At 54.8% G+C, this 19,890-nt stretch overlaps 2 protein-coding genes and 1 long non-coding RNA gene across 6 annotated transcripts; 1 reads left to right on the forward strand and 2 right to left on the reverse strand.

The window, feature by feature from the left end:
* The first annotated feature begins 2,195 nt into the window (after positions 1-2,195).
* TOR1B (torsin family 1 member B) lies at positions 2,196-8,470 on the forward strand. 3 transcript variants are annotated; one of them, XR_006588686.1, is made up of 6 exons: positions 2,200-3,024; positions 3,642-3,907; positions 5,325-5,500; positions 6,074-6,201; positions 6,515-6,922; positions 8,246-8,470. XR_006588686.1 is itself a non-coding variant. In XM_023242833.2 (5 exons), the coding sequence occupies exons 1-5, from the start codon at positions 2,547-2,549 to the stop codon at positions 6,596-6,598; spliced, it is 1,056 nt and encodes a 351-aa protein (XP_023098601.2). In that variant the 5' UTR covers positions 2,196-2,546; the 3' UTR covers positions 6,599-6,734. The 3 variants fall into 3 exon arrangements, 2 of the variants coding, with proteins under 2 accessions (XP_023098601.2, XP_023098600.2); XM_023242833.2 differs by lacking the exon at positions 8,246-8,470 and having other exon boundaries at positions 2,196-3,024; positions 6,591-6,734; XM_023242832.2 differs by having other exon boundaries at positions 6,515-8,470.
* Positions 7,704-10,268, reverse strand: LOC123381556. The gene is made up of 2 exons (XR_006588687.1): positions 8,943-10,268; positions 7,704-8,911 (listed from the first exon to the last, which is right to left on the reverse strand). It is a non-coding gene; the product is annotated as an uncharacterized LOC123381556 (long non-coding RNA).
* Positions 10,269-10,836: 568 nt separating this feature from the next.
* Positions 10,837-19,199, reverse strand: TOR1A (torsin family 1 member A). Of its 2 annotated transcripts, none has more exons than XM_045042930.1 (5): positions 18,959-19,199; positions 18,203-18,468; positions 15,570-15,745; positions 15,345-15,472; positions 10,837-11,321 (listed from the first exon to the last, which is right to left on the reverse strand). In XM_045042930.1, the coding sequence occupies exons 1-5, from the start codon at positions 19,134-19,136 to the stop codon at positions 11,275-11,277; spliced, it is 795 nt and encodes a 264-aa protein (XP_044898865.1). In that variant the 5' UTR covers positions 19,137-19,199; the 3' UTR covers positions 10,837-11,274. The 2 variants fall into 2 exon arrangements, with proteins under 2 accessions (XP_044898865.1, XP_023098602.1); XM_023242834.2 differs by having other exon boundaries at positions 10,837-11,418; positions 18,959-19,198.
* Between the last annotated feature and the right edge of the window lie 691 nt (positions 19,200-19,890).

The raw sequence follows: 19,890 nt of genomic DNA on the forward strand, positions 1-19,890 counted from the left end.
CATAGACCGAACTGCTTTTTGTAAACAAAAGAAACCTTTTAGTTTAGATTTACAGAAAACCTGCAAAGCTAGTACAGAGCGTTTCCATAGAGCCCTCACCCAGTTTTCCCTGTTATTAACAACTTAATGTTAAGGGTCCCACCCTCATGGCCCAGCCACCTCCCAAAGACCCCTCCTCCTAATACCATCACATTCAGAATATAAATTTAGGGGGGATGAGAACATTCAGTCCATCGCAGCATCCCTGGACCCCAGATCAGAGCCCACTTTTTTGGGCAGTGTCGCAACCTTGAACATTAAACATATTTGTTGAGCTCCTACTGTGTATGCGGCACAGCCCCAAGAATTAGAGAAACAGAACGCAAGAGATAAGTTCCCTCCGGAAGCTCGCGGGCCAGTGGGAAAGTTGGACAACAGACAGGGACACAAACAGAGTGACAGGGAGAGTAGGTGACTGGGGGTGGAAGTGGAGTTACTTTAGATATGGCAGGTGGACTTCAAGCTGAGGCCTGAAAGTTCTCAGCCAGGAGAGACTCTGAAGCAAGATTCCAGGCAGAGAGAACAGGACAGTGGGGAGACAGAAGGGGCTGTGGGTTTGGGAATAAAAGAGTATGGGGGAGGTGAAGGTCTGAGAGGAAGGCAGAGGCACATCACATGGGGCTTCGAGGTCAGAATAAAAAGGATAGATTTTTTTTTTTCTTAAGGGTTTTTGGAAGCCATTGACAGGCTGAATCGGGAGTGAGATGACCCGGTTTGTTGGGAGAACACCACCTGTCTCTCGTGGGGAGTGTGAATCAGGGGGCACAAGTGCAGAGGCAGGGGACTGCCCAGAGGGCTACTATGGTCATCCATGACGGAGGCTCAGACGGGGGGGTGGGGGGGGTGGCCGAAAAGATGGCGGCGACTGAAGAGCTTTGGACAGGTTTTAGAGACAGGGTCGGCAACCTCCTGATGGATTGGAAGTGGAGACTGGGGGGAAGAAAGAATCCAAGGCAACCACTAGCTTTGGGTCTAAGCAACTGGTGGAAGGCGGGTCCGCTTCCTGAGACAGGGGCCGTGGGGGAGGGACATGTTGGAGAAAACAATCAAGGCTTCTGTTTGACTGTAGGGATGGGGAGATGCCCGGTGCATAGCCAAGTGGAGGTGTCCAGCGTGCAGCCAGATGCAGGGTCTTGGGGGAGAAAGTCAAGGCCTCCCACCCAGGGAGAGAGGATGGAGACAGAAGGGGTCTAGAACAGAGCCCCAGGGCAGTTCAGGATTGTAGAGTGGGGAGACAGGGAAGGTGTGGCAAGCAAGGGGCTGACGGTGGAGAGGAAGGAGGCCATCCGGCCAGGGAACCAAGCCCCAGATCCACGCAGAAGTCCTTTCTTAGCAGCTGCCAGTCCAGAGGGAGGCACCAACTAGGCCTAGAAAATGCAGAGTCCACCTGAAGGATGAAGAGTCAATGCCTATGGAGCAGGATAGGGTTTCGGGTAAGGGTCTTCACATGCCTTTTGCTCACCTATCTCCTCTGTGCATTTTTAGACGGACATTGAAACTTTTCATCATAAGTTTAAATGGCTGCAAAAGACCCGATTTCCTGCCTATTGTACCAACATTTTAAGACAATATTGCTCCTTTGTTCTTCCAGCGTGCTCAGTGGGATCTTGCCCCGTCGCAATTTTACTCGTCGTTCAGGTCAAAACGGAGCTATGGAGGAAAGCCTTCCCCAGCCTGTAGATTGGGTGAGGTGCCCCCTCTGTGCATCCCACCTCACGGTACTGACCTCAACGTCTGTAAAGCATCTGTTGGCCCTCCGTCTCCCCCACCTAGACCGAGAGCTCTGTGAGGACAGGGGCTCCGTCAGCCCGGATACCTGCTGTACCCCCAGCATATGGCACCGAATCTGACACAGCACCAGTGTTCATTAAATATTTGCTGATAGGCTGGCTGATGGGTAAACTCAACCAATTTCAGCCAAGTCTGGGCCAAGGTTACCTGGACCAACCTCCTCACTGAACCCAACAACCACAGTGATCTCTGTTCTGACCATGCTGCTCCTTGTGTAAAACCTTCCGTGGCTCCCTATGCCTCCCCTCCCCCCCAGACTAGAAGCCAGCCTCCTTAGAGCCCTGGAGGTCTTCCCATGCCAGTCTCCACCTGGCTCTGCCCCCCTTATTGTCACCAGCCTCCACCACGTGAAACACTTCTCCAAACTGCGGTTTCTGTTCTCTGGGTGAAGGTTCCACTCCTCACTTGTTGCGGGGCGAACTCCTCTCGTTCTCCGTTTAGACAGCAGTTTTCCCTGCTCCACGGCCCTTGTGTTTCTCCCACCGCCCAGTACGGGCTCTTGCCCAATAGCCTGGACACCGGAGAGGGCCAGAGCCAACTCCCTCTCCTGCACTGTTGTCTTCCCAGCAGCCAGCAAAGGGCCAGCCTTGTCGCATGCTGAACGACCGGACGGGTTTCTGGTTTGATTGTGCGCCTCGGTCTTGGTGCCTCCCGGCCCGGGCCTGGACCTCCGGGGCGCAGAGCAGCTGTTTCAGGAAGGCAGGTGGTGGGTCGACATGGGAGACGCTCATTACGGCTCCAGGGGAAGGGATGACAAGGCCAAGGGTGGGGGCTGGAAACGAGAAGAAGCAGGCGAGGGGTTCGCGAGAGGCCCGCCCCGGGACACCTCTGGCGCCACGCACAAAGATGGCGACACAGATCCCCAGTCCCCCGCCAATATGGCCGTCCCGAGGGAGAGGCGGGCCTGCGGGGCGGAAGTGACGAAACCGGAAGTCCGGCCGCGGCTTCGCGGCCTGGGAGCGCGGGGCAGAGGTTGGCGGACTGTGAGCGGGGCGATGCCGCGGGCGGCGGGGCTCGGCCGTGCCGCGGCGCTGGGGCCGCTGCTGGCGGCTCACGTGGTGGCGGCGATCGAGCCCATCAGCGTGGGCATCGCCCTGGGGGCCGCGTCCGCCCTCACCGGCTACCTGTCCTACACGGACCTGTACTGCCGCTTCGCCGAGTGCTGCCGCGAGGAGCAGCGGCTCAACGCGTCCGGTAGGGCGGGTCCGCCCGCGAGGGGCGCGGCGCTCACCCTGAGCTGGGGCGGGAGGGAGGACGGACGGGGCCTCGGTCCGGACTCCCGCCCTGCAAGCCGTGCCTGCTGAGACAGTCTGCAGACCGTGGGGGCTCTGCCTAAGTTCCTTCTTAAATGCCTCGGATTCCCTGGGAGTACAGAAAGAAGCTGGAAGCAGCGTGCTCAGCCCTTTGCCCCATTAAGTAGTTTTCAGATGTGCAGCGAGCGTGTGCAGCGGCTGCCCAGAAAGCCCACGTTTGGCCCCGGGTTTTCTTAACACTTCAGCAGGGGTAGCTGGGGAATAGCACGCGGCGCAGTCCAGAGAGGGCTAATCCTTGGACGAACGAACACGTTCAGCTTCCTTATCAGACACTGGAGTGTTAAGCAGGACATCCATCTAGTGCATTTCCTTGGAAGTGGCATCGTGTGGCTCTGCAACCCGAGGCTGTGCTCCGGGCCAGCCCTGGGGTTTGGCAGACACCCTGCCGGACCGCTTGCTGATAGGTGCCTCTCGCTCTGGCCGGCTGGGGAAAGCGCTGCTTTTCTGGTGCCTGTTTAATGTGTATTTTTCTCTCTGTTCTCCGGCTGGCTCCTGCAGCCCTCAAGCTGGAATTAGAGGAGAAGCTGTTTGGGCAGCATCTGGCCACCGAGGTGATTCTCAAGGCGCTGACCGGCTTCAAGAACAATAAAAACCCCAAGAAACCGCTGACTCTGTCCTTACACGGCTGGGCTGGCACGGGCAAGAATTTTGTCAGCCAAATTGTGGCTGAAAATCTTCACTCAAAAGGCCTGAAGAGTAACTTTGTCCACCTGTTTGTCTCGACTCTGCACTTCCCCCACGAGCAGCACATAAAACTGTACCAGGCAAGAGAATCTTGTTATCCTGTCCACCGGCCACTCTGGTCGGGGCGACCTTCACTAACTCTGGCCTCTGCTGCCTCTCTTGGCTTTGGAGTCGCCCGGGGTCCCGCTGAGTTAAGGCACACTCGCCCACGGTAACCCTTTGCTGTTGGCCGAGCTCTCCTGCCACTTTTTTTTTGTAGTTCCAAAATACTACAGTGGGACAGGTGACGTTTATTTACATTAAAAGGTGGCGCCAAGAGAGGCCAGGGGACCTGCTCCTTACAGTCTTTCTGGCCTTGTGGCAAATCAGACCCTTGAGCCCAGCTCTCCAAACTCCCACTAGCCACGTTCTGCGGTGACCCAGCGTGTTCGGCATTCCCGTCCCAGCCCTTGGTGGAGCGGAGCAGGTCTTAGACGATGTGTTTGGACACGGCTTCATTTAAGTCTCCCCTGTGATGCAGCATATGCATTGAGCACTCTGTGTTTAGCGCTGTAGACTGGAGGGTTCCCTGCCCCAGCTCCTGTTCCCTGTGTGCCTCCCATTCCAAATCCTTGGTGTTGCTTTCTTTCTTCACACGAAAGCTTCAAAGAACTGAATCCTAAGAGATACTTTTTCTGTTGAGATACTCTTTCTACATTTAATTTCTAAGTTGTCTGGTAGGGTTCTCATTTAAATGAATGTCGTCCTTGTAAAGGTTAATCGTCTTACGGTTAGGTGGGGGCCTACATAAGAAACAGAAACTGATCGGGACAAGGAATTGAAAGTGGGTGTTCGTGAGACAGGGAAGCTTGCCAAAAAGAAAGAATAAGAAGGGATGTTCGCTTTCCAAATCCTTGGAGAAAGAGTTGTATCTCTAGGAGTCCAGTGATGGGGTGAGGGTGCCTCTGGAGCCTTTCGTGTCTGGGGGTTGAGGGTTTATTGCTTGGGTATCTTTGTTTCAGGAACATGTGCTTTCTGGGGAGCGCCACTGCCTTCGTTCGCCGCGTCGGTACGAGGCACTGGTTTGGGGCGCTGTGCCAACCTCAGTCCAGTTTCTTGTTCCCCAGTATGTCTGGTGAAATTAACTTGAGGTTTCAGTTCACAGTGAGTGGAAACAATGGGTTAACAGCGAACTGCTGACTCTTCATGCCTTTGGCCCCTCTTGTGCCTTTAAAAAGTCCTCTCCGGCACGTCATTTGAGTTAGGAAAAAAAAAAAACAAAAAAAAAAAACGGCTTGGCACCCTAGCACCTATCTGCCAGTTTCGACTTTTTATAGACAGAGTTGTGGAAAAGCTGTTCCCCAGTGAGTGGCGGCTGGGAGGCAGTTTCCAAGAGCTCTTTGTCGAATCCCAGAGAGCTCTGACTTTTCATGGTTCGGAGCCTCTGAGGAACAGGGTCGCACGTGCGCCTCTCCAGGCACATCCTCTGAGCTTCTGTTTCTTTGATGGCTGGTCCAGGACCAGTTACAGGGATGGATCCGGGGTAACGTGAGTGCGTGTGCCAGCTCCGTGTTCATATTTGACGAGATGGACAAATTGCACCCCGGGGTCATCGACGCGATCAAGCCGTTTCTAGACTACTACGAGCAGGTTGATGGCGTGTCTTACCGGAAGGCCATTTTCATGTTTCTCAGGTGAGCGGGAGGGGATTTCTCGGGGGCACGCAAGCCGTTCTTTCTCCTAGTGCTAGAAGGCGGCCCCGGCAACCATCAGGATTCTGTTGCCGAGGGACAGAGGTGCCTGGCAAAAGTGAATTGGTGACTTGTGTTACTTTGGGGTTGCTACTCTCAGCATGGCAGTTGCGGGTGGGAGAAAAATGAATGAAATTATTGCTGATAACAGGCAATTTCATTACCTGCACGTGTCTCTGAGGATAAAAAGTCAGCACGGGGCGGGGGGGGGGGGGGGCGCCTGGGTGGCTCAGTCGGTTGAGCATCCGAGTTCAGCTCAGGTCACGATCTCGCAGTCTGTGAGTTCGAGCCCCGCATCGGGCTCTGTGCTGACAGCTCGGAGCCTGGAGCCTGCTTCGGATTCTGGGTCTCCCTCGCTCTCTCTGCCCCTCCCTCGCTTGTTCTCCGTCTCTCTCTGTCTCAAGTAAAAAACTTAAAAAAAAAAAAAAAAAAATGTTTAAGCCGCAGAGCATACACGTTGCTTGATTTAGACCCAGAATCTTAACGTGTGATTTTACTCTGCTTTGGCACGTGCAGCAATGCCGGTGGGGACCTCATAACTAAGACCGCCCTTGACTTCTGGCGGGCAGGAAGAAAGAGGGAGGACATCCAGCTGAAGGACCTGGAACCCGTGCTGTCCGTCGGAGTCTTCAACAATAAACACAGTGAGTCCCCCAGGCTCCCCGTGACCCTGCCAGCACAGCCTCCTCTTTCTTCAAGCCTTCCACGAAGCCACCGAATCCGTGAAGTAGGGACTTTTCCTTGGGGCCTCCTGTAATAGAAGCCAGTTAGCAGGGGGTGGCCAACAGGTGCCTCTGTCAGGCTTGTCCCACCTTGATGAGAAGAGAATCTCGACGGGTAAAGACAAGAAGGACATACCGCGGGTCGGGATAACCACATGGGCCCCGTAGGAACAGTGAGCTGGGCCAGGTGACAGTGACGGAGACGGGGGGGACCCAGCTGTGTCTTGCTTTGCAGGTGGCCTGTGGCGCAGCGGGCTGATAGACAGAAACCTCATCGACTACTTTATCCCCTTCCTCCCCCTGGAGTACAGACACGTGAAGATGTGTGTCCGAGCCGAGATGAGGGCCCGCGGGTCCGCCGTAGATGAGGACGTTGTCACCAGGGTGGCAGAGGAGATGACATTTTTCCCCAAAGGCGAGAAAATCTACTCAGACAAGGGCTGTAAGACTGTGCAGTCACGGTTGGATTTTCACTGACCTCTCATCCAGGCGGGGGAAGAGGCCCCCCCGGGAGCTCAGCCAGCGAGGGCCTTGCCCTTCCGGAAGCACTTTGAAGACTCCTTCGGGGTTTGCACATTTGCACCTGTGGACTTTTGGGATCTAGAAGTTTCTAAGAGCTGAGTTTTGAAAAGACGCCGATCTGGTGAGTGCGCCTGTCAGTTTGGACCAGACGGCAATCCATCTGTCAACTGCGGTGGAAGATGAACTTTTAAAATCCCTCCCCTCACTTACCTTGACGGAAGTGCCTTGCAAACAGCTGTGTGCGTGAACCTCCCCTTCCCCCCCCCCCCCCCCCCCCCCCGCCCCCAGCACCTGTTCCAGGTGCTCTAGAAGCTGCTGCTCTAACTCAAGGAGTCCCAGGGCCCCTGTGCAATTCGGGGAGCTTTTGGTTTGCACCTGCTAAGAACCTGCTCTGTTCCTTTGCACAGAGTGTGTCCACTGGCTTGAAGTATTTTCAGTTAAAGTCGGTGGCACCCTCAGGCACAGGGTCCGGTGGCGATGTGGGCCTGCACACCGAGCCTTCTCAGCCAGGTGACCGGCCTGCCTGCGGTGCGGGGTCTCCGTCCCAGGCCTCTCCAGCAGACCGGGACAGGTGGCCTCTCAGGCTCCTGGAATTCCTTTGCTGTCATTTGGTATCGACCCCACCTTCCCTGTACCCCCTTCTCCTGAACTAGATTTGTCCCCAACCATATGTCATCACTAGGGTGAGATCAGAACGAGACCGTGAGTTGTGAATTTGAGGCCTTGGTTCCCGTGGTGAAACGTTTGTCTGTTACAATGTACGCGTGGGCCAATCTGTCACTTTGCTCCAGAGAACCATTTGGAATCCGTGGGACGTGCTCAGGCTCCGTGGGCGACACGGGCCACTGAGTGGTCAGCTTGCAGGCTCTGCATGGCCAAAGAAGCCTTAGGTATCGCACACCAGAAACGCTAGGGTTTTCAAAGATATGTATATTTTTTATAATGTTTTTACTCGCAAATCTTAGATGATAGAAAAACGTATAGGACATAGCTCATTTTAAAGCATGGGAAAGGACACGAGATGGAATGATTATCTATTCCTTTATCAGAAACTCTTAGCAAAAACAGTTGCGTTTTTGTTACGAGGTGCGTGGTCAGACATGGTCACGGATGCAGATCAAACAAGGTCAGTGTAAAGCGGCTGGTCCTGGGTGTCATCTGAGGACACCCTACATGGCAGCACCAGGCTGGGCTGCCCTGGCCGCCGGGAAATAAGGCGGATTCCAGCCGGTGTGAATCGTGTGTGTCATAACTGCAGTGCACCTGCAGACATGTGATAAGAATGACGTGCAGCGAATTTATGCGTACAATTTAGAACGAATGTCTTTATGACCCTGGAGAGCCTTCTGGAGGGTCATGTTTAGCCTTTTAAAAATGCCAAGTTAAGGCTTAACATTTTGAGTACGTGTTCTCGAACTGGAGCCCAGTGACATCTCTTTCCTAGCCCCGCAAGCGTCTGGCCAGGCAGAGACGGAGATCTTCCCTGTTGACAGTGACGCAACTCCCTGGACACGTGTGGGCCACCTTTGGACTGCGGTTACTGATTTGTCACCTGAAGAGGGAGGCCACGGTTGACCACAGCCCAGCCTCCCTCACCCTGTGTAGGATGCAGACGAGGACTTGAATTGACCTACTGAAGAGAAAATAAAGACTAAATTTTATCATGTGACATGTTATTTGCAGACTTTTTTTTCCCCTAGTTTCTTTGGGAACCCTGAGAAGTTGGAGCCTGGGAGAAAGGCTGTCGGGCGACTCGGGTGTCTCACCACACCCCTGGACATGCTGGAGGGTAGTCTTTGCATCAGACAGAATTTACCTTAAAGGCTGGTATCTCCAAACAGAGACACTTACGTGGGGTTCGGTGATGGGTTATACGCCCTATTTCCATGGGTAAAAATGCCAAGAACGGCTGGACTTATTCCTAGCAAATATTTTCTCCTGAAATTAACATAGGAAGGAAATTGAGGCGGGGCGGGGGGGGGGGAGGAGGGACGTGACTCCGTGCTGACACTCTGAACTGGAACCAGGCCGGGCTCAGATCAGTAAACCAGAACTGGTAAACAGCGAAACCCCAGTTAAGCTAACCAGGGTCTGCTTGATCGCACTGCACCTGGCCTCCTGTCTGTCAGTGAATCGTTAACGCCGATCCTCTTTCCAGGACTGAGGACAAGTCAGCTACTTTCTAGAAAGTTCAAACCCTCTTCGTCAGCATCCCACCCAGTCCCCTCATCTCTCAGTCGAAGGTGGTCAAGTCCCAAAGACTGGACTTCCCAGATCTGGTTTCCAGCCAAGAGTGGTTCCCGCTCCAGCCTGTCCTGCCTCATCTACAAAGAATGAAACTTGCCAAATTAAGTCAGGGGACCCCTGTGTTCCCCAAGCCAGGGACCCTGAGGCGCTGGGGCTGCCGGCTTAGAATGATGAGCCCCATCTGGGACTCCTGGGGACAGGACAACAGGCCAGCTTCTGATCCACATCAAGAACCTTCCAACACGTGCAGCCGTCCCTAGGAGGCCTGGATGCCCTTAAAGGGCCTCTGTGCAGGTCAGGTACCTGGAGGCAGAGGAGTCCTGGGGCAGCAGGGGGCCCTCCAGTCCTCTGGGCCTGAGAAAAACAGCCAGTGAGCACTGCTTGGGCGCCACACCCCACAGGAGCTCCGCCCACCAGCAGGCACACAGGCGCGTTGCAAACACCAAGGTCCGTCTAGTCTCCTGTGCCCTGTACGCCCGCCTGGTGCCTCAGCTGGGGTTGTGTCTCGAGAGTTGAACCCCACGCTGGGTGTCGGGGGCTCCGTGAACCCCACAACAGTGCGGTCCCCGGTGCAGCTGAGCAAAGAGCCAGAGCCGCGCGGATCCAGATTCCCCGCGTGAGCCTTCACTCCAGCCCGCACTGCGCCTCTTAGGTCTCAGTTCGTGGCTGAAGCACCAGTGACCTACATACAGCGAGCGGGCTTTTGTCTCCTTTAAAGATGCACTCGCAAATTACACACCATTTTACTGTAAAATGGTAGCTCTTTGTAGTTATAAGTAAAAATGCTGTTCTCGGGATCGGGGTGGGTGGGGGAGGGGGCGGCTACGCTTTCCTAAGAGGTTTTGGGACTTCTCATTGAACAACCAAAACCTGTAGCGAGGATGGTTTTTAAAAATATGGCAGAACTTGCCAGACAACATATGGCTCGTTCAGGAGTGGAAAACAGGGAGGGGTCTTCCTTTGTAAAGCTGAATGGCAACTGACAAGCCGGAAATATTTTTATTGCAAGGAAACTCTGTCTCTCGCGAATGTTCACAATGTTACCGAGATCAGAACCCTTGGAAAGGGTACTTAAGGCTTATCTGTGAGGGGCCTCAGTGGGTCCTGCTTTTTTAAAATTTTTTTAAATTTATTATTTTTTTTTAATTTTTTTTTTTTCAACGTTTATTTATTTTTGGGACAGAGAGAGACAGAGCATGAACGGGGGGAGGGGCAGAGAGAGAGGGAGACACAGAATCGGAAACAGGCTCCAGGCTCTGAGCCATCAGCCCAGAGCCCGACGCGGGGCTCGAACTCCCGGACCGCGAGATCGTGACCTGGCTGAAGTCGGACGCTTAACCGACTGCGCCACCCAGGCGCCCCTAAATTTATTTTTGAGAGAGAGCATGGGCAGGGGACAGGCAGAGACGGGGAGAGAGAATCCCAAGCAGGCTCTGCACTGTCCGCGAGGAGCCCGACGCGGGGTTCGAACTCACGAACTGCAAGATCACGACCTGAGCTAAAATCAAGAGTCGGCCGCTTAACTGAGGCACCCAGGCGCCCCCCCACGTGTGTCCTCTTACATACTTTCCCTGTATCCAAACACATCGTTGCCCCTTGCGATGGTCATCCTGTGACAGGTCTGATCCCGGCTCCAGCCTTGGTCCCCGGTTCTGCCATCCTAGGGACCGTGTGCCAAGGACCCAGCCTTGGGCTTCTTTTCAGTAAAGACATCGGTGTCTAGGACATGGTGACGGGAACTTCGAAAAACACGTAAAGCCAATAACATAGAGTCTGAAAAGTTTCTCATAAGGTTAAAAACATTTTAAATAAAGTTACCACATTTTCAGTAAAACTTAGACATCCTTCCTTGAAACAGAAACACTTGAAATTAAAACATGATTTTTTTTAAAATCATGAGCCCTCGTACGAGTGGACGGGGAGCTGGCCGCTGCCACCGCCTCGGAAGGCTCTGGGGCTGTTCCGAGGTCCGTGATCTGTAGGGGGTGACGCCCGGAGGCCCCGGTGGATGAAAACTGCTCAGGAAGGTTCCCGTTCGGTCCAGCAGGAAGCATCTGCTCTGTCCTCCTCCAGGGCACGGAGCCAAGTGCCGAGTTCCTTCTCCTCCAACTCGAAGCAGTCAGTCGTCGTAGTAGTAATCTAACTTGGTGAACACAGTTTTGCAGCCTTTGTCGGAGAAAACTCTCTCCTCTTTGGGGAAAAATGTCATCTCCTCGGCCACTTTGGTTACAATGTCCTCATCGATTTCAAAGCCTCGGGACTGCATTTCAACTCTGATGCACATTTTTAGGTGTTTGTATTCCAGGGGGAGGAAGGGAACAAAATAATCAATGAGATTTCGGTCAATTAAGCTGCTATGCCAGAAGCCACCTGGGAAAAAGAAAAAGGTGCTGTTCATCCACCGTCCACCTGCCCACCCAGCCATCCGACACACATCCGCCGGGCGTCCGAGGGGTGCCGGACCCGGAGGTGGAGCCTGTGGTCCACGGGGGGGCAGATGTAACCCGGGGGTGTGCCCACGGGCGAGACCGAGCGGTGAGGCCTCCACGAAAGCAAAGCAGGGGTGACGTGGCACCTTAGCCTCGGGCTCAGGGGAGGCCTCTCCGATGGGCTGACAGATCTGAAGCGGGAGAGAGGCCCGCCAGCCCAGGGTGCCGGCAACAAGCTGAGAGGCAGAGCGGAGCGCGGAGGGACGTGGTTCCCAGGCTGGCAGGGTTTCAGAGAAAGCACAAGGGGAGAGGAGTCCCGGGAGAGGACCAGCCACTCCCCTACTTGGGGAACTTGGGACTCACTGGACTTTCAGCGGCTGGATCGACCACAGGACAGAAACCTACCACCACTGCCCGCACGTCCAGACCACACGGCGCATCTGGGGACCGAGAACTGGAACCCTCAGAGCGATACGGTGTGAAGACGGTGCCCTGTTGCGGCCGCAGGGCACAGACTGTGCTGTGTGTTTTCACCCAGGGCGAGTGCGGGGCCTGCACCCGCCCTGTGACCCACGCGCGTCCCCTCCTGGACTCCCGGGAGGGCCCAGCACACACGCACCCCTTCCTGACCATGCGGCACCCTCTGGGTCACACCCCGCACTCCTCCAAGTGACCCGTTTCCCTTCCACTTTGCCGCTGAACTCTGGTGCCTCAATCCCGGTCTGTGACGCCAATTCCAACGTGTGGGCTTTTTTCCCACACCCCCAAGCAATTCTCCAACACGGGCTGGGTGAGCTACAATTTCAGCTCAGTACAGGAACCTAACTCACCAACAGCCAGATGGAAGAGACAGGGAATGCAGAAGGGACTGGAAGCTTCCAGGCCCCTCCCAGATCTCCATGTGTTCACCCTGGAAGCTCTCCGAACCCCAACCTGCCAGGTTTTTATGGAGGCTTCGTTACATGGGCACAACTGATTAATTCACCGGCTGCTGGCCACGGATTCCACCTCCAGCCCCTGACCCTCTGGTTCCCCGGCATCAGGGGGTGGGACTGAAAGTTCCAACCCTCCAATCACATGGTTGGTTCCCCTGGAAGCCAGCCCCGTGCCCTTTAGATGCTTCCCAAAAGTCCCCTCGTTAACGCAAACTCAGAGGTGGCTGACGGGGGTTTGTTATGAATGTCAAGACACCTTTATTACTTAGGAAGTTCCAAGTGTTTTCAGGAGATCTGGGCCAGAAGCAGAGACAAAGGCCAGATACGTGTTTCTCATCGTAACGCCCAGTGCCACAACCGGACTGTATGCTTTCCTTTCCCAGCAGTGCTTTGCACACGGCTGGTGCTCAGGAAAGACCTCAGTGCCTGGATGGGGCGGAGTCTGGCCGTGGGAAAGAACAAAACCAATGGCCGAGCAGGGTGGGACAGCTCATTTCCTGAAGGCCCTCTCTGCGGCCAGGCAAGCTCTGGGTCCCCGGGAGAGCCCAGAGCCAGCAGACAGGGCCAGTGCCCTCAGGGGTTCACGGCCCCACAAGCCAGCAACCGGACGATTTCAGATAGTGCCGGGGGGGGGGTGGGGGGGTGCTGTGAGCACCGAGATGGGGCGAGTGAGCACAGAGGACAGGCTACTCTGCCATTGCGGGCCGACGAGGCCGGGCTGAGGAGGTGACGTCTGGGCGGAGCCCGGACTAGAACCTGACCACAGCCAGAGCGTTCTGGCGGAACAATGACCTCAGTCTCTTTCCAAACCATCTACGGACCACTCCCCAGTGGGTCCTCTCAGCCTGAGCGCCCCGCTGGAACCCCACTGGACCGGCCAGCCATCGGCTCCGCATCTCTGCAGGGGCGCCCTGCTCACTGTCCACGCCCGTCTCCCTCCCGGCCCCACAAACCTGCCACTCCCCGGCCTGTCCCCCTAAGGGGCACGACCACCCGTCTCATTGCTCAAGCCGGACCCTTGACTTGGGGCTCTCTCATTCCCACACCAATCCTTTGGGAAATCTTATTCCACCTTCTGAGGGTTTCGACCTTCAACACACATCCTAATCACAGCATGTCACCCCACCCGGCTCACTGCTAGCACGCGGGTCCAGGCCACAGCTCCCGCCTGGGGTCCCTGCCCCCACTGCCTTTAGTCTATGCTGCACCCAGTGGCCAGCGTGGTCCTGATAAACTAAGCCTGGTCATGTCACTGCTCAAAACACTCCAGCAGCTCCCTTCTCCACTGGGAGTCAAACCCAAGGCCTGCCCGTCGCCCCCCCACCCCCAGCCTTTCGTGACCAGCACCCCCAGTGCCAAGACTTGCCTCTTATCCGACCCCCTTTTCTCCCTTATTCACCCTGGACTGCCACAGTGACCCTGGGCACACCCCCACCTCAGTGCCCTTGCGTGTGCTGTTCCCTCTGATGGAATGCTGTTCCCTGTAGTGCCCACATGGCTCACTCCCGCAGTCCTCGGGTCAGCTCACATGTCACCCTCACAGTGAGCCGTCCTTGACCACTCTATTAAAACCACCACCCATCCTCATTCCAGCACCCCCAAGCCCTCTTTTATGGACTTAACTTTTTACCTATTGGGGATGGAAAGGAAGATACATCTCTGCCTCTATACAGATAACAGATATCCCATCATCTGACACATTTCCTGGTGTATTATCACTAGGATATAAAACTCCATGAGGATAAGGATTTGCTTTTGTTCGCTGTTGCGTCCCCAGTTCTGGGACCAGTGCCTGCCACCTAGTAGGAGCTCAGTATTTGCTGAATGAATGAATGAATGAATGAGTTCAGCCATCTGCCTGAGGCCACAGTCAGTAAATGGCTGAGCTAGGTCCGCCTCATCCTGAAGCTTATACTCTGGGACCCTTTGTGACCTCCCGCAATGTGGGTTCTAGGCAACTGGCCTCATCTTGCTGAAGCATTTAGGCTAAGGCATCTGCTGCGTGTGCTCATACTGGTTGGCTCGCCAGAGAACCAGTTAACATGTTACAAAGTATCCTGTCTTCCATCAGTAATATTCCAGCTACACAAATGGCCATGAACACCCCATACTGTCCAAGTATCTCTGCAGCAGTATCGATTTCTTGTTTCCAAGAACTTCTGCTCTCTAAGCTCAAGAAGGAACCTGAACAGAGCAGGCTCAAATGGTAATAGTCCACCCGCATGGCTCACAGGTTACCCGGTGAGTCATTCTGCATCATGGGGACTTCCCACCTCTGAGGGTTCAAGGTCAAAGGTGTGTGAGGTCACTGGAAAAGCCGTGAACTTGGTAGCGAAAAGATGAGGTTCTGCAATCAGAGCCACTGAGCAGGCTGTGCACCTTGGGCAAGCGGCTCTCTTTTGAGCCTGTTTCCTCACCTATAAAATGAGGAGGATGACAGTTTCTACCCCACGAGGTCACCGTGAAGATACAGGAAATGGGCAGGTGGAGTGCAGAACGCGGGCCCACCCGCCATTCGGCCGTTATGCACAGAACCTCAGAGTTCTGGAGCAACACACAGAAAGAGGGACCGGACCAGTCCTCTCTTTCGGAGGCGCCCACAGCGGCCTTCCCTGCTCAACCACCCGCTTTTCTTCTACAAAGGAAAAGGATCAAACTAAAGAAAACCAGGAACCAATCTTTAAGACCTCGAAGATCAAGAATGTCCCTCTTTCTTTACAAGAGCACTTGGCAAACGGGAGAGTGTATGGGAGTCCCCTGGAGGTTAACACGGCCTCCGCTCAGAAATCCTGACTCGGAAGGTCTGGGGAAGGGACTGAGAATTTGCATTTCGAGCCAGCTCCCAGGCGACGGTGAGGCTGACAATCTAAGACTTGGGGACGCAGGGTCACGCACGGGAGGGGTCAGTACCGGCTGGCCTGGCCGTACTTACTGTTCTTGTTGTTGAAGGCTGACACAGACAAGGCCGGTTCCATGTCTTTGAGCTTGATCTCTTCCCTCTGCTTTCCGCTTCTCCAGAAATCTAAAGCCACGTCCGTGATCCTTTCTGCCCCCGCGTTGCTGCAACAGAATCCCCGTGAGTGAGGACTGGGTTCTATCCCGGAGCCCACGGACTCGGGGCAGGAGTGCTTCAATCGTGTCCCAGCCCTGGCCTTACCTAAGAAATATGAAGATGGCTTTCTGGTAGGAGACCCCGTCCACGTGGTCATAATAGTCGAGGAAAGGCTTGATGGCATCTATGAGGCCAGCGTGCATCTTATCCATTTCATCGAATATGAAGATGGACCTTGCACAGGTGCTCACGTTGCCACGAATCCACAACTGTAACTGATCCTGAATGACAGAGGGGAGAAGCCAAGGCGAAGTTCTCAGCAGGTGCAACGGAAAACAACCGGCATGAGCCTTAGTGCTACGACGGCCGCACTTACAGAGCGTTTACTGTGTGCTCGGCACTGTGCTCAGAACTTTACACACACCAAGCTCTTTGCTTCCTCCCCACACCTCCGTGCAGTGGGCACGATCATACCTGTTTCACAGATCGGGAAACTGAGGCATACAGCTTCGTCATCTCGCCCAAGATTATAAAATTAGGATGTGGGAGAGCTGGGATCTGAACTGTGCCCTGCCTGGTTCCAAAGCCCCAGGCTGGTTAGAATTCCTGTGCTGTGAGAGATCATGACGATGCTGTGTCATTGAGTTGCTGGTCCCTGTCATTAAAATGGTGGTGTTAGGGGCGCCTGGGTGGCTCAGTAGGCTAGGCGCCTGACTCTTGAGTTTGGACCAGGTCGTGAGTTCGAGCCCCGTGTTGGGCTCTCTCCTGACAGCTCAGAACTTGGAGCCTGCTTCGGATTCTGTGTCTCCCTCTCCCTCTGCCCCTCTCCCGCTCACGCCCCGCTTCTCTCAAAAATAAACAAACATTGAAAAAAAGAAGAAGAAGAAGGCAGAGACCAAGTGACCTGTTCTGACCATCAGTCCTAAGACTAGGTGCTTCCTTTCCCCAGTGGGGACAGTAAGGAACACGGGCTCCTTTAAGCGACGCAGCAGAACTCCAGAGCATACGCTCTGGGATGAGCACGGGGAGGTAACACTCTTGAGTTTCTGGAACAATGCCTAGGAGGTTTCGCAAATAAATCTGCCTAAACAGAAACATTCCGTAAGAGCATAGGTACTTCTTTCAATCCTAAGCAATAAAGGAAAAACAAAAAACAAAAAACCCTATCAATCAGAAATCTGAGCTATGGTTCTATGTAGTGCTTTCCTACACAGAGCCCCAGGTGAATAGGAGGAGGCATTAGTTGTTTTCTGAGAAGGACTCTGCAAGTTACAACATACGTCTTGACTGCTTCGGATTTTGGATTTTGCTTGGCTACTGTGTTCCGTGCGTCCTTACCTAACCTACGCGGTAATTCTGCTCTTATAGGTACAGACCAGCCTCTATTTACAGAGGAGGAAGCAGAGCAGAGGTGAAGTGACTTGCGTGAGGCAAGTGACTGTTTTAACCAGGACGTACTCAGGGCTTTTAGGCTCCAACAGCCAAGGTCTTTCCACTCTCCTACTCCAATTTATAGGCAACGACATACGACACATACTGAGCACTCGCTAAGGGGCAGACACTGCTCTAAGCACTATTCACATAACGTTGTATTGCCATCTCCCCAAACCCATCAAAGCAGCTACTATTGCAATCTCCATTTTACAGCTGGGGGCATTAAGGCACAGAGAAGTCAAGTAACCCGCCCCAAGTCACACAGCTATTAAGTGGTGAAACCTGCCTGCTAACTACGAGCACCCATTCATCACACGATCTGTCGGGAATGTTCCTAGTTTTAGCACTGCAAGGCTCACGTGCCAGGATCCCCTGGAGCGCTGGAGACCCTGACGTTCAGCCAGGCAGAAGGGAAAACAAGTGTTCACAGGCGCGAGGGCTAAATATCTGCCTCGCTCACCTTGCAGGTTCGTGACACGCGTTAAAAAGGCAAGAGTTGGGGCGCCTGGGTGGCTCAGTCGGTGAAGCGGCCGACTTCGGCTCAGGTCATGATCTCGCGGTCCGTGAGTTCGAGCCCCGCATCGGGCTCTGTGCTGACCGCTCAGAGCCTGGAGCCTGTTTCAGATTCTGTGTCTCCCTCTCTCTCTGACCCTCCCCCGTTCATGCTGTCTCTCTCTGTCTCAAAAATAAATAAACATTAAAAAAATTAAAAAAAAAAAAAGACAAGTGTGGACACGTATCTGAAGGTTCGTGTGGCAGGCAGCATGTCACAAGCTCGACAGAGCTCAGGGATTTCTCACAACCACGCCTTACAGAGAAGAACCTAGGTCTCAGCTCAGGGGACAGTCCCGAGACTACACAGCTGGCAGGTGGGAGAGTTAGGACTCACATCTAGGCGTGTCTGTTGCCAAAGTCCAGGCTGTTTACCAGCGAGTTAAACCGTAAAAGCAGTTTGCGACACTTTAGCTAAACCGCCTTAGGCCTTTCTGGAAACATTTCTTTTACGACCTGAGTTAGACGCGATGATCTTTAGCTTGGATTTGATCACGTCCATCTCTCAAATCCCACGACTCCCCTTACTAAAATCAGTTGCATGCTGAGCCTGTTTTCACCAGCTCTGACGGTATTAACTGCTCCACCTCAAACTCCCCCGAACGTCCACACCTTTCAGAGGGGAACAGGCGCAGGCAAGCCGTCTTCCCGGCTCATTCATTCCAACACGCAATTCCCGCGTTCCACCCCACAGCCAAGAAACCCCGGAAACCCAGCATCATCCAGGAAGGATTCCAAAATTCCGCTCTTGCCTTATACAGGGTGATGTTGGAGGCGTGTGGGAAGTGCAGTGTGGCCACAAACAGGTGGACATAGTCACTGTTCAGACCACCCTCGTAAATATTCTCCGCGATGATCTTGCTGACGAAATTTTTGCCGGTGCCCGTCCACCCGTGCAGAGAGAGCGTGAGAGGTTTCTTCGGCTTCGGGTTGCTTATGAAGCCAGACACAGCATTTAGGATGACTTTCTTTGCAAGATGCTGTCCAAAGAGCTTGCTGTCCAGATCCTTCTGCAGCGCTGGGAAAAACAAAGCCGGTCAGGGACGGGGTGTCCGTGTGTCTGGCGAAATCTAGCCCAGGGTTACAGGCGCCCGTGAAAGCCAGCAAGGCCAGCTCAGCTCTCGGAGCACCTTGTGAAACGCGGAGGTACGTCAGCACCGGGCCCCCAGGGGTGGCCGGGGTGGCCGGGGCGGGGGGGAGGGCGGGAGGGCTCGAGGCCCTCCCCCTGTTAGCCCTGCCCATTCCCTGCGCCCCTCACCCCAGCTCTGCCCCTCCCCGGGCACCGCCCGGCCGGAAAGGGCTGCGGATCGGCAGGCCGAGCTCCCACCACCCCTCCAGGAAGGAGCGAAACTCTCGGCGGAGGAAGCGGCCCGGGCCGCAGCTCGCCTGCTCGGGTGTCCGACCAACCCCGGTCCGTCGTGGTCGTGGTCGTGGCCGGGAGCCCGGCGCCACCCCGCCCGGGCCGCTCCGGCTTCGGGTCCCGGCCCCGCCCCTGCCCCCCGTCCTACCCTCCCTGCTGAGGCTCCGCTTCTGGCCGCAGCACTCCGCGAAGAGGCAATAGAGGCGCGGGTAAATGTAGCCGGTGAGGACGCCGGCCAGGGCCAGTCCCAGGCTGATGGGCTCCACCGCCCGCACCGCCAAAGGCGCCAGCAGCAGCAGGCCCAGCGCGGCCCGGCCCAGCTTCATACCCGGACCCGCGCCGCCCGCGCGTTCTCGCGCCTGCCCCGGACCCGCGCCGCTGCCAGACCGCGCTTCCGGTTCCTCCCGGGCGCGGCCGCCATCTTTGTGCGGGGCGGGTCTCCTCGCGCCGCTGTGACCACCATCTTTGTGAGGGGCGGGGCGCTTTCTTGCTTCCGGGAGGTGAGAGACGCAGGCCGCTGGAGTCCATGCAAAAAAAAAAATTGGGGGGGGGGGGGGCGGTGGGGAATAATTTTAGATCTACAGAAAAATTGAGAAGATAGTACAGAGAGGTCCTATATATCCTCCCACATAATTTCCCGTATTAACATATTAATGTGTTAACATTTGTTAAGATTAGCGAACCTATGTTGATACAACTAAAGCGTTTCCTTAGTTTTTACCTAATGCCCTGTATCTGATCTAGGATCCTGTCCCAAGATACCACGTTACATTTAGTTTTCATGTCTCCTTAGGCTCCTCTTGGCTAAGACTGTTTCTCAAGCTCTCCTTGTTTTTTATTTTTTATTTTTTATTTTTTTTTTCAACATTTATTTATCTTTGGGACAGAGAGAGACAGAGCATGAACGGGGGAGGGGCAGACAGAGAGGGACACAGAATCGGAAACAGGCTCCAGGCTCCGAGCCGTCAGCCCAGAGCCCGACGCGGGGCTCGAACTCACGGACCGCGAGATCGTGACCTGGCTGAAGTCGGACGCTTAACCGACTGCACCACCCAGGCGCCCCTAAGCTCTCCTTGGTTT

This window comes from Felis catus, chromosome D4 (assembly GCF_018350175.1).
Source record: "Felis catus isolate Fca126 chromosome D4, F.catus_Fca126_mat1.0, whole genome shotgun sequence".
In the NCBI taxonomy this organism is placed as follows: Eukaryota; Metazoa; Chordata; class Mammalia; order Carnivora; family Felidae; genus Felis; species Felis catus.